Source organism: Cyprinus carpio, chromosome B15, assembly GCF_018340385.1.
Source record: "Cyprinus carpio isolate SPL01 chromosome B15, ASM1834038v1, whole genome shotgun sequence".
Classification (NCBI taxonomy): domain Eukaryota; kingdom Metazoa; phylum Chordata; class Actinopteri; order Cypriniformes; family Cyprinidae; genus Cyprinus; species Cyprinus carpio.
The window spans coordinates 22591133-22605135 of record NC_056611.1 but is presented as its reverse complement, the minus strand read 5'-3'; the positions used below and the strand labels follow the sequence as shown (position 1 = coordinate 22605135).

At 34.6% G+C, this 14003-nt stretch overlaps 1 protein-coding gene across 1 annotated transcript in view; it reads left to right on the top strand.

Moving 5' to 3' along the window:
- Positions 1 to 14003, top strand: part of gabbr1a (gamma-aminobutyric acid (GABA) B receptor, 1a) — a 50316-nt gene that overhangs the window by 12039 nt on the left and 24274 nt on the right. Inside the window, exons 8-13 of the mRNA XM_042739842.1 lie at positions 6704 to 6838; positions 9080 to 9250; positions 11813 to 11914; positions 13072 to 13137; positions 13319 to 13510; positions 13592 to 13837. Coding sequence (XP_042595776.1) covers positions 6704 to 6838; positions 9080 to 9250; positions 11813 to 11914; positions 13072 to 13137; positions 13319 to 13510; positions 13592 to 13837 — 912 coding nt within the window. The remainder of the gene's footprint in view (positions 1 to 6703; positions 6839 to 9079; positions 9251 to 11812; positions 11915 to 13071; positions 13138 to 13318; positions 13511 to 13591; positions 13838 to 14003) is intronic.

Here is a 14003-nt window from a genome sequence, read left to right as displayed (position 1 = left end):
TTTGCATGACAATGAAATTCAGTTTACCACCATGTACTTCCCTTGGAAATCCTATTAGCACATATGCAAACTTAATTATGCAGTAGTACTGTAAGTTACTGAATACTTATAATATATTTCATGCCATAGTTCCTGCAGATAAAGTATTTATTCTATATCCGTTTAATCTCCTAATTCTACTGTCATCTTAACTAGTTTAATTGCATCATGCAAGCAATAGTGTTTTTCAACCATGCAGGAATGAATGTTACACTTTTCAGAAGGTTTTGCTAAGAAAGAAGAAATGTCATTGCCCTCTTTAACTTCTGTTAATTTATTCAAGTATTTCACATTCAAGGACTGAAACAAAGATAAGTAGCAGATATTAATTTAAGATGGTAGAAATGATCAGCATTTTGCAGGTGCTTCATTAACGTTGTGGCAGTGATCGTATCTTGAGATTCAGGAGTTGGTGTCAAGTTGACATTGCAGTTGTTGGTACATTAATATTTCACAAGTCACTGCACTTGGCTGTTATCAAAAGCCTGTAAGGCTTCAGCTGCATAAAGTAATTTGGCTTCCTACAAATACTCATGCACCATAAATGCTTATGTTTGCCTGTAGCGTTGCATACAAAGTGTTTGATTCCTCAGTCTGTTTATTTTTAAATAGTATTTTTTGTGTAGTTTGCATAAGTGGAGATAGATTTTTTCTGCCTTTTGTAGAAAGTTGGGTCTCCTGAGTTTCAGTTCAGTCAACAGCCACAAAAAACATTTATTTCCTCAAATATGTCAGTGCTGGTTTGATATCAAAAATGAAACCACCGATAAATATGTAGCACTTTCAGAAGTTGAGTTAAGTTTACCGGTGTGGCATGATGGCTCTGACCTCCTGTAGGTGAGGAAACAGTTAAATAGTGCTCTAAGTGGACAGAGATGTGTTGTATCATGGTTGTGATTGGTGAACCGCACTCTGCATTGCAATCGCACTCAATATAGAGGAAGAATCAGGGAGAGGAGGGTTGGCATGGCAACAGCCACCAGTGAAACCACAGTTCAAACAAACTTGCATCCCTGTAGATCTTGTAAGGATAAGGAGGTTCTTCTGCAGACTCCTGTGTATCTGCAGCACCTGTCTGACCACTCACGACTGAGATGAATGGTAACAGTTTGTAATGTGTCAAGATAATCACTGTAGACCCAGTTAGTTCATTAATCCTCCAGTTGGCTTGAGAAACTGTGAGTTGAATTTGACCCACATTGAAAAGCATTTAAAAATCTTAATATTTAGGAGACGATGGCTGTTTGAGAGATGCTCTTTTTCTGATCCCAAAATGTGTTATATTAAAAAAAAGTATACAATTTGTGTGGAAAAGAGAAAACTACATCTAAAGGGCCTTTGTAAATATAAAATATTGATAAAGTCTAGGACTGTTTCTTTAAATATGGGTTCTAATTTGAAAGATAGAACCATTACAAAAAAAAAAAAAATTGTTTTTTTTTATCTAAATAACATTTAAATTACACTTGTTTATTGTATTAAAAGTGGGAAAAACACATGCATTTGTATTGTTTTTAGTCTTGCATGAAAATTCGATTAACCAGTGCTCTTGGTTGATTTTCCTTAGCGATCATATTAGCACATATGCAAACATAATTATTTCATGTCATAATTAGATCAAATACGTATTCTATATATCTTTTAATCTTCTAATGAGATACCAAAACGTGTTATGTTAAAAAAAAGATATTGATTGAGTTACACAATTTATGTTGGGAAAAAAAATACATATAAAGGGGCTTTGTAAAATATTTTGGCGTCAAATATGGGGTAAAATTTGACAGTTGGAACTTTTTTAAATACAATAAACGATTTTTTATGATGATATGTAATTATTGTATTGAAACTGTATTCTATATAAAAAAATAAATAAATGTAAAAAAATTAAAAAATTAGGACGAAGGGGTTTAATTGTGTTTTTTCTTTTCTCATACTACATTTGAATTATCAGGGTATATTTAATCATTTACCAGATACTTATATCCAAAGTGACTTTTAAATGAGAAAAAGCACAAGCAATTTATTATACAAAAGGCAATAATCTTGATTTAATTCACCTTAATTCATGATTTAATAAAAAATGCTATGTACCATTCCAGTTATTATTAACTGCTTTCTAGAAATGTCCCCCAATTCCACCTATGACTCAAGTCTCTCTTAATTTAGCATTAGTCTTAATAAAAGTCTGAGGCATACTGCAGGTGCACAAGTAGAAGAATGCAATATCAGAAGGGCCGAGTGTGACATTGTATAAATGTCATGTGTTAGTATGCCGTGGAGATGGAAGAGCAGGTGTGAAGTGCTCAGACTCGTTGACATTTAAGCCGACAGATATTTTGAGCATTTCCTCTTGATTGGGGAGCACTTCATACCTGGATGAGATCCTAATCAAAATTGCTTTCGGGTGTCAGAAATGTAATTACAAAGGGAGAAAATCAAATTTGATGTGGGTTTTGCATTTAATTATTGTTCAAAGAATCTCAGGCATGTTTGGGGCATTCTTTTAATCTCTCTCAAATAGCCAATTATCACGCTGAGCAATGTTTGCATAGAAACATGAAAGTCTCCTCAAAATTCCAATTTCATTTGACATTTGATAAATATTTATTTCATAAATGAGTGTTGTAATAACCCCTGCCATGCTCTGGCAGCTGAACACAGATCAATGCTTTTCTAATCCATTTGTTCTTTTCATTTTTTCCTTCCTTTTTTTATGTGTCATGGCACTTTGGACATGATAAATTTTATGATAAATTGAGGCTAAATATATTTTTACTTTTTATGAAGAAAATGTAAGGGGTGCTTGTCCATGCAAATCTTATACGCTACGTTTCTATGATTTTCTAAATATGACTTGGGTTCTTTCTTTAGTGTAAGCCTATGGGATTTATTATTTTTTGTCCACACATTTTATCATCTGCCATTTGTTAGTCTGATCACTTAGACAAGTAATATCAAAGCTCTAATTAATAAGCCGTATGATTTGAGGCATCATTTACTGTACATACAAACAGCCGTAATACAAACAGCATGGAATTACACAACAAATTGAATATTTAGCTTGTTTAAAAGTATGAGAACAGCATTAGCATGCAAGTTAAAAAAATGATTACATAGTATACTTTAAAAAAGAGAAGATATTGTGTAAATAATACACTTTAAAAGAATATTCTTAAGTGTACAATTTAAATTTATATTAAAATAAAAAATAATTTATTTGAAGTATGAAATTATATTATGCTTTTTTTATTAAAAGGTATATTAAATACAGTTAGCTGAACTTGTTTTGACTAACTTACAGGACTTAAGTGCAATATTATATGTAATTTTATCATTCTTTTGTATTTGAAACATGCTGAAAGTGTACTGCGATATGTACTGACAAGATTCATGGTAAACTAAATAACACTTTAACAGCATTAGCCTGCACCTCTATTTTAGAATGATCCAAAATTGCACATTTCATCATAAAAATAAATAAAAACTCATCTGATTCATCTTGATAACACATCTTGATTCATGCTATGATACTGGTCATAAATGGAAATTTCAAAAGACGCAATCTTAGACTCTGGTATCAGAAGTTGTGGTCTATCTTGTCTGTGTGTTTTAGAGCAAGTATTTACAGGAGCCCCCTTGCACAGATACACTCTCCCTCTCCATACGGTTGCCATGGTTATATCAAAGCTCAGCCTGAAAACTTTGATCAATTATTAACTATGATAGAGCAAGACTGAGGTAGAGAGAGAGAGAGAGAGAGAGAAAGAGACTGATGCCCTGATGAGACACTTGTGCTTTCCCTGTTTTAATTGGCATCTGTTGTATCCAGATTGTAATGAGAAGGATTTCCATATCCAAATGCATGCTTTATTCATTCTCATCTGGGTTCAGGGATGTAGTATCACAGCTTAGAAATAACAAACCAACACTTGCAAGTTAATGTGAGGCAGAACAGCAGATTAAAAACTAATTCATGGTCTGAGTCACGGGACGACGTGTTTTGATTCATTGGGATGAGACATTTAGCATTTGAATCTGTATAGTAAACAAAGTCGAAGCTACAGATCTGGCTAGCAGCTTGTGCTGTATGCGACAATGTCTTTATTTTTACGCACACTGTGCTTGTGTTCGCCAAATATCCTTCAATGACTCAGTCAGAAGTCTTTAAGTATCAGTAGTGGAAATTATTTGTGAGAAATAAGGAATGGGATCAGGCCACATTAAATTTGAACTGAAAAAATGAAACCGGATGCAGAATTGCAATTGAAATTTACATTTATGTAGAATTAAAATGAATCAGAATTTTTAACTAGAATAGCAAAGTATGTCAAGATAACATTTGAAATGGCTTGACAAAGCCTTGTTTGATTGTGTAAAAAATGTAGATTCATTTTAGCAGAGTACTTATTATGCAAATAATATACTTTCAAAGAAATATATTTAAGTACGAACTGAATGTATCTTTTTTAGACATTTAATGCCATGGTAATTTCAATTAAATAAAAATGTATTATAATTTAGATTCATATTAGATGCAATTAGCATAACTTGTTTTGACTCACTTACGTGGGACTTGAGCTGCGCCACAAGGATACGTTTTTTACATGTATTTACGCTTTGTTTTGAAAGAAAACAGCGCATCGGCGCAGCGCGGCTGACACAGAAGAGCGTACGCCGCCTGCGTACTGCTCAGATTTGACAAAATGGCGCTACGCTGATTTGGAGAGATACAGAGGAGTGGAATTGTTGAATAAAGTCGTTATTTTTTGTTGTTTTTTTCGTGTACAAATAGTATTCTCGTCGCTTCATAACGTTACCGTTGAATCACTGATGGTCTGATTCAGTCCAAAAGATTTTAAATAAAAAGCGCCCATCCATAAAAAAAAGTCTCTCACACTGTTCCGGGGGGTGAACAAAGGCCTCCTGTAGTAAATTGATGCGTTTTTGTAAGAAAAATATCCATATTCAAAACGTAATAATCACTTTAATGTAGCTTGCACCAACATTTGTACACAGAAGCAGTTCCGGGAGCATGATGTAAGGAGATTAGTGCTGCCCATGCGCTGGTGAGTCTTGTGAAAACCAATGTTTGTTTACAGGAGCAAAGGAAGCAAAGTGTCCTTACTTTAGCAAAGAAAAACCAGTCTCCTCTTGGCTTACATTGAAATCCTCTGACATTCTTCTTTACAAATCCTCGTTTTGTACTTCTAATTCGTGACCATTGTTGTTTTGATCTGTCCGCTGTGTTTCCGCGTGCATCACTTCTGAGCGGCGCATGCGCAAAGCTGACCTCATTCGTCATCCGCCCAGAACTGCTTCGTTTACAACAGTAAGCTCAAGCTACATTAAAGTGATTATTGCATTTTGAATATGGATATTTTTCTTACAAAAATGCATCGATTTGCTGCAGAAGGCCTTTGTTCACCCCCTGGAGCCATGTGAGACACTTTTTTTATGGATGGGTGCTTTTTATTTAAAATCTTTTGGACTGAAGCACTGCAACACCCGCTGACTGCAACAACAGAGCTTGAAAGATCAAAGACAATTTTTAAAATAACTCCGGTTGGATTCCTCGTAAAGATGAAAGTCATATACACCTAGGATGCCTCGGGGCATAATTTTCATTAATTTTTGGGTGAACTAACCCTTTAAGTGTGTTAAGAAATTAGTAATAACTCTCTTTAAGTACAAGTAAGTGGCCTTTTATTTCATTAATATTATATTACGCACATTCAATGCAGTTAAGTGCATTTATTTTCACAAGAGTAGATAGAGTATAGATACAGTAGTTTAACTTCTTTATGAAGTGTAGTCAAATCTATTCAAATTCTGATATGCACCCAATTCTTCAATTCTGATTTTTTTTTTTTAGCCAAACCCTGTACCGTTATGTCAAACCCAACAAAAACAAAATTGTTCTCGTGTCCAACAGCAGTGAGAGAAGGAGCATCTTGCCCCTTTTTTAGTCAGCATTCAGTATTCTGGTCCAGAGACCTGCATAACCTTCCGCCCCGGGGACTTTAAGAACACAGATGCCTCCGTCACGTCAAGTGTCTTCAGTTCCTCTCGATGGCTGCTTCTCCGAGGCCGTGCACTGAATGAAAACGCCTCAGCTCCCTGGAGACGCCAAGAGAGAGTGGAGCAAGGAAACAACGTGGCTCTTTGAGAAATTTACTGGATTGATATAACAAGTGATATCTGACAAAATATTATTATTATTAGATATTCCTAGTAACTGCTGGTAAGTCGGAACCAAAGTGGTTGCTTTCTGACTGTCATCGATTTCGAGACCAGCACTGTGTCATTTAGTTCTAACTTTAACAAAAATAAAAGCATGCATGTCTCTCCTAATTAAGTGTTTCTGCTGATCGTTACGAAGGGCACCATTTCAGTGTGACTGCATCTGCGGTATGCGAGCAGTTACCCCCTCATTTGTGAATCACTTCCTTTTGTATTTGTCACAGTGAACTGCAGCACGAGAGGTCTTTGGTTACAGCATCACTGCAGTTTGTTTTCTTTGGGCCATGAGATACTGTGTTTCTGTGCTGATTCCATTGATCCTTTATTGATTATGACATGCTCAAGTGAAGCTTTTACATCCTGTGAGCTTCACTTAACTTTTTCAAAGGTAGTAGGCTAATCTTGATGTTTTTTTTCTCTTCAGTGTGATCCAGGAGAGGCCACTAAACTGCTGTACGACTTGCTGTACACCGAGCCAATAAAGATCGTCTTGATGCCAGGTTGCAGCTCTGTGTCTACGCTTGTGGCTGAGGCAGCACGCATGTGGAACCTTATAGTGGTGTGTTTGCTATGTGTACATCTCTGTCTGAACTATTTACATCTGCATTGTTGATCATTGCTTTCTCCTTTCACCTGGATTTGACTGTAGAATGTTAGAGAGTTTCATATTGGGAAGTTGGTTTATTGTCATTCCTACTGATGCTTGTTTTCGCCATGGAATTAAAAACATAAAAAAGGTAATTGTGACTTTTTACCTCACAAAATTTTCTTTTCTCAGAATTGTGAGGTGTAAACTTGCAATTGGGAAAAATTTAAAATATAAAAATTTAGGATTTGGAAAAAAAAACAGGTCAGAATTGTAAGGTTTAAACTAAAAAAGAAACAAAGTCTGTTGTCAGATAAAAACTCAGAATTGTGTGAAAAAAAAAAAAAAAAACAGAATATCAGTATGTAAATTCAGAATTTACATTGTGAGATATAAACTCAGATTTGCAAGAAAAGTCACAATTACTCATTTATATTTTATATTTTATTCTGGGACGGAAACAGGCCTCCATACATTCCTGATTAAACAAAATGGTAAAATGATAAAACAGTTTCACTGTCTTTATCTGCAACTAGATTAGAGATTTCAATGCAGAAGTGCTACATAAAACAAGCAGTTTTTGGGTCAAGGAACAAAAAGAATTTGGACTTGTGATCTTACTGACTTTCTGTAGTTTGTTGACACTTTTGAAGAAGCTGACAAATTAAAACCGTCAAAAGAGGCTCTCAAGAAAGTCAGACAACCGAATGAGAAAGTGTGAAAGTGAAAAAAAGTGAATAAAATACTCAAGATACTCTTAGCAATTTGACAAAATAATTAAGTTTCCAATTATTCTCTTTCTATCTTCTGGCATCCATCGAGGTTTGCAGGAATTTGGAAAGTAATGTTTTCAACACTGACTTTGTTCTTTTCGAATGAGTTTACGTATGTGGAAAAGTTGAGTTTGCTGCATGTAATTTAGAAAATGTTGGAAAAAGTGAATTGTAAGTTTACTTTTAACAAATCAACTCTCCAAGAAAACCTGTAAGACTTCAGTTCCTTTTTTGACCGATGGGTTTGTACTCCAGTAGATTATGACAGAGATGCTCATGAAAAATTAATAGCTGTTTATACGTGACAGTGTAGGCAAATCAACTTTAAAAGAGTTCTTGTTATGGAAATAATATACTTGAAATGTATACTTAAGTGCAAGCTAAATGTAATGTTTTCCATCACTTTAATGCGAGTTAATTGCAGTTAAATGAAAATATATTCTATTTAAATTGTACTAGATGGTAAAATTATAAATTTTTGACCTTTATATAGTATGTAATGCAGCGTTTCTGTCATTCCTATTGAAAGTTGATAGCATTTATTTACATATAGGCTATATTAAAATAACACATTTGTAATATTACATTAATGTATGAAGTTGCAGTTAATTACATTTAAAATATTTTAATTTAAATGTAATATAGCATAACACAGTTAAAATTATAATCAAATTCTGCTTTAGTATGTTACACCAACATATCAAACGAAGTGTACTTCTTTAAAGATTGAAAATATTATTAACACATGATGCCTTAAAATGTACTTTAAAGTAAAAGAAAAACTGAGGTGTTTTAAGAAGTAAAGTATTACATTATAAGTACAGTTACTTTAAAAATTGGTTATTTTAAGGAGTCCTTGTTACAGTGTATTTATACATTTAAGTACTGAGTAATATTAATTAACTACATGTACTTACTATATAGTTACGGTTAGGATTAGGGTTTGGTTTAGGGTTACTTTCATATAATTACGCATAATAATTTCTTGTTATTATAATATCAAGTACGTATAACGTGTAACAAGGACACCTTAAAATAAAGTGTTATCAAAATACTTTAAGATGTGAAGTAGCCTGCTCATTTAATTCTTTTTCATCAGGCAACATGGTTCATTGCTTGAAATACAAAGGTTTATTTCCGAAGCAGAGAGCAGTTAGCATTACTATGTTGTGCCTTTCTAAGTACTGACAAATCAACATTGAATGTAGAAACAGATTGGCTTATTTATTCAGGTTTCTGACTTCACTGGGTTGACATTTACCCTTCTTCCAGTGTGTGCAGAAATCTGACTCATATTTTTGCTATGCTTTTGCTTTGTGTTTCGTTCTTTTCATGGGTATCAAATAAGGTCAACCATATAGCTGAGTAAATCTTTCCAGTGTGCTCTCTCTACCCTTCCACCTTTTTAACTGCTGTCTCCCTCGCTCTCTGTCTCTCTGAATTTTCATACGGCTCCAGTTCTCCAGCTTTATCCAACCGCCAGCGCTTTCCCACTTTCTTCCGTACGCACCCGTCAGCAACTCTGCATAATCCCACCCGTGTGCGGCTCTTCCAGAAGTGGGGATGGACAAAGATTGCCACCATCCAGCAGACCACTGAAGTCTTTACCTCAGTCAGTCCTACATCCAAAACATTCTCTCTTATTTATCATACTCTGTATATTCATGCTGTGCTTTTCCAATTGCTACCAGGTTCTGAAGATTTCTGGTGACAAATAAGATTAAAATAAGAAATAAGATTTCGGTTGAGACCGTCCTCTTAGTGAAACCACAAATACAGCTCACTGTGTGAATAACATCCTGAAACTTTAAAGGAATAGTTCACTCAAAAATAAAAATACTGATTAATTACTCACCCTCATGTCGTTCATCTTCGGGACACAAATTAAGATATTTTTGATGAAATCCGAGAGCATTCTGTCCCTGCATACACAGCAAAGCAACTACCACGTTCAAGGCCCAGAAAGGTAGTAAGGACATTGTTAAAATAGTCCATGTGATATCAGTAGTTCAGTTGTAATTTTATGAAGTTACGAGAATACTTTTTGTGTGCAAAGAAAACTAAAATAAAAACTTTATTCAACAATCCCTGTCAGTCTTTGACACATGTTCTATTTGACTATTTTAGCGATATCCTTACTACTTTTCTGGGCACTGAATATTTCAGTTGCGTCACTGTCTATGCAGGGTCATAAAGCTCTCTGATTTCATCAAAAATATCTTTATTTGTGTTCCAAATATGAACAAAGGTCTTAAAGGTTTGGAGCGACATGAGGGTGAGTAATTAATGACAGAACTTTCATTTTTGGGTGAACTAACCCTTTAAACAAACTCAGAAACCGCAAAAATCCACATAAATTTACATAGAACGCTTGTTATTTTTTAGTGTTTAGAGACTTGACATGCTCAGAAGAAGGAAGTAGACTAGATGGGCAAGTGTTATTACTAAAACCCAAAATATTCATTGACCACCCGAAGAAATGATAATGAGGGGAAAATGTAGTAAAATCAATGCAACCTTGGTTGTGTGGAGCACCTACAACCAAGCGTATACTATCATTAGAAAAGATCTTAACAGTTTTTACAGCACGTACAATGTAGTACATGCTTTGCAAAGAGGCTGCATCACAGTATTGTAATGCATTTCACATGCAAAAAAGTCTTAAATGCATAGCAACAAAAAAACGGCATAAAAATGTGAAAGGTCACTAAAAGGTTGGAAATGGAAAATAGTCATAAAAACTAAACTATGTCTGTGTTGAGCAAAAAACTTTGATGAACGCTATAAGTAGACCTCAGGGGGAAATTAAATGTAAAAAAAAATTGGTATGACCCCTTTAAAGGAAGTAATTTTCCAGAAAAGTGGTTTCCTGTTAGTGAGCTTAGCTGCCCCTTTACTCTAAGGTTAATGCCTCAGAGTGAATGGCAAAGACGATGGTTGATTATTTTCTCCTTAAGTGATGAAGGACTCTTAAAGTCATTTTTCTTCATGTTGGCTGCTAGGAATATTGACCAAGTCATAAATCTCTCGTGCATGGATTCAATATTGAGCTAGTGTAATTCCACTAGGCTAATGATCCCCCTCCATCTCTTCACCAGCTCATCTCTTTTTCTCATTTACTTTCATCCCAGTCCTTCTCACCTGTTCTCATCCTCTTTCTTTCTCCATATTCCGGCTTTCATTGATGTCGGATGTCTCGTTGGCACCTTTTCAAAAATACACTGCCCCGTTGCCTACATAGAGTGATTTGCAAAGCTCTACATGGGCATCATATATAGCACTCCTGAGTGAAAGTATCCATCATGTAATGAAATGTAATGATGTACACTTGTGCTATTTTTATATTATAGTTAACTATTTTTTATTTTTATTGATAGTTATATATTGAAAGAATCATGAGTACATCTATTAATTTGTTTATATATAATATTTAGATTTTAACAATTTAATACATTTTAATTCTAAGTATATTATGTTTTTATTATATTATGTATATCAGTTTTTCTGTTATATTAGTGTTATTGATACACTATTATAGTTGTTAATATTTAGAATTTTAGTTCAAATTTTTCGTAATTTTTTTTTTGTGTGTGTTTGGCATTAATATTATTATTATTTAAATATGTCTATACAGTTTTCTGTTGAATTTTAGTTTTAGAAATGTTGCTTTGGAAACTAACTGAAATAAAATAAGTTGACTTTATTTAATGGAATTTAAAAAAAAAATGTATGTGTTTGATGTTAGTTTTTGTTTTAGTTAACAATAATAATAACCCTGATCTTTTTTTTAATGATACTTGAGGATATTATTATTATTAAATGAATTATGAGTATTTTTTTATTATTTATATATTATAAAAAGCATAAATATTTGTAGATAATAATTTTGTTTTCGGAGGGCACTTATCTTGGCTTAAAAAGGGTTTTGGAACAGAACTCATATCCTCAAATTTTTTCCATCTACCTTTCTTTCTGAACTTTTTCTTTTCTCTATTTCCTTAACTTTGTCATTTTTTACTTTGGTGTGCACTTTGACCATTCATCTCATGGCCTCCTTTTGTTCTTCTGTCACTCGCTCCTTGATCTTTTCATGTGTGCTCTTCCTGCCTGTCCTCTGCTCTCCACAAACATCACTCCTGCTGTCTCACCGCTCTCTCTCTCTTTCTCTCTCCAGACTTTGGATGATCTGGAGGAGCGTGTGAAGGAGGCCGGCATCGAGATAAGCGTTAGACAGAGCTTCCTCACGGATCCCGCAGTGGCTGTCAAAAACCTGAAGGTGCTTTGATGAAAAATTCACCAGCCGCTCACTTCCTCTCCTCAGCCCGTGTCGGGTAGCTAGCATGCAGAGCGCATGAAAATCTTACGTGAAATAAATCAACACTCTGAAGGATCGGTCCCCTCTGTCAGATCAAGTGAAGGTTCACTGCTGACAGTTATTATTGAATAATTAGACAGCATTTTTTATTGTAAAATTATATTGCATGAAGATCTCTTTTTAAATGCTCAGCTTAAAATATTTTGGCATATGCCTAGCCTTATATAATTCAGCCAAGTATAAAAAGGTCATGTGTGTAATTTCACTGCTACAATATTTTCTCCTTTCACATTAATATGCAGAGAGAACTATAAGGAATCCTGTATGATTTCTTTTGAACATGTTTAGGAAAGCTTTTTGAAACATGTCATTATTTGTGCTATTCTGTTTGGTAATGCTAATGCTTCAGAAATGGCATTCTTCACCTTTAAAGCATGTCACGAACAGAGTAAATTAAAGCAGGAAGTCACAAGAAGTGTTCTTACACGACTAAATCAGCGTAACCCACATACTCAAGTGGCTTATTGCTTTTAAGTAGAAATGTTCAATAGAGAGTCATATGTATAATACATCGTTATCAAAATAAAAAATAATATAATATAAATTTATTTAGATATATTTATTATGTATTATATATATATTTTTCTTTTCCATATATATATATATATGTATTTATTTTTGGTATTAGTTTGTTAATTTTTGTAAAGTCATTATTAATAATCATTCTTGTTATTTGTTGTCTATAGCTATATTTACACCTATGCTGTGAATTTAATTTTAAAATCTGAATAACATGCAAGCAACGTCCATAAAGCTTTGCTACCATTTTGTTCAAGAGAACAAAATGATCACTTCCAGGCAAAAAGATGAAGAAAGAAATTGTAATTGATTCTCAAATATTGATCCAGTGTTTTTCAGTTCAATTCAATTCAAGTTTATTTGTATAGCGCTTTTCACGATACAAATCGTTGCAAAGCAACTTTACAGAAAATTATGTTTCTATAATATTTAGTAGTAGGTTTTTATGCATGAGCCCAAGTTTGCATAAAATATGTGGATGTAAATCAGGCTAGTGACACATTGTGAGATGTTTCTGTGTCTTGATTTTACATTTCCAGCGTCAAGATGCTAGAATCATAGTCGGCCTCTTTTACGAGACTGAAGCCAGAAAGGTGTTTTGCGAGGCAAGTGACAATTACAGTTCTTTTTCACAAGTACATTTGAACCATCAGTTTATTTATATCTGTTCAGTTCGATGTTTCTACTCAGTTTGAGTTAACTCACTGTGGCTTAACTGAGATTAAAATACTGAATAAGATTATTGCTTAAGCAAAGACCTTCAAAACATGGTGTCTTCTTTGGCAGGTCTTCAAAGAGAAACTCTATGGTAAGAAGTACGTATGGTTCCTCATCGGCTGGTACGCAGACAACTGGTTTAAGATCAAAGATCCAGCCATCAATTGCACAGTGGAGAACATGACGGAAGCCGTGGAAGGGCACGTCACTACAGAAATCGTCATGCTAAACCCGGAGACTGTCCGCGGTGCCTCCAACCTGGTGAGTGGATCTTAGGACTAATTCAGACTTTTACATTGGATCATGCTTATGTTAAAACTGTCTATAAAAATCCCTCCACAGACCTCCCAAGAGTTCCTGGCCCAGTTGATGTCACGTCTCGGGGGGAAGAATCCGGAGGAAACGGGTGGATTTCAGGAAGCTCCGCTGGCGTATGATGCTGTGTGGGCTCTTGCACTGGCCCTCAATAGAACGGTGGCCCCTCTGAGGGCCAAAGGCTGGGCACTGGAGGACTTCAACTACAACAACAAGGAAATCACTGCTGAGATTTACCGAGCCCTCAACACCAGCTCGTTTGAAGGAGTGTCTGTGAGTTGATGAATAACGTTTCTGAAAAACATTTCCCAGACCTGTCAGAGAGCCTTTTAAATCTTAAACTCGTAGAGACACTCATCAGTCTCAGATTATCACATTTTTATGATAACAATGAATCTAAGTTCAAACTCATTATAGGATGATTCAGCCTTTATGTTCC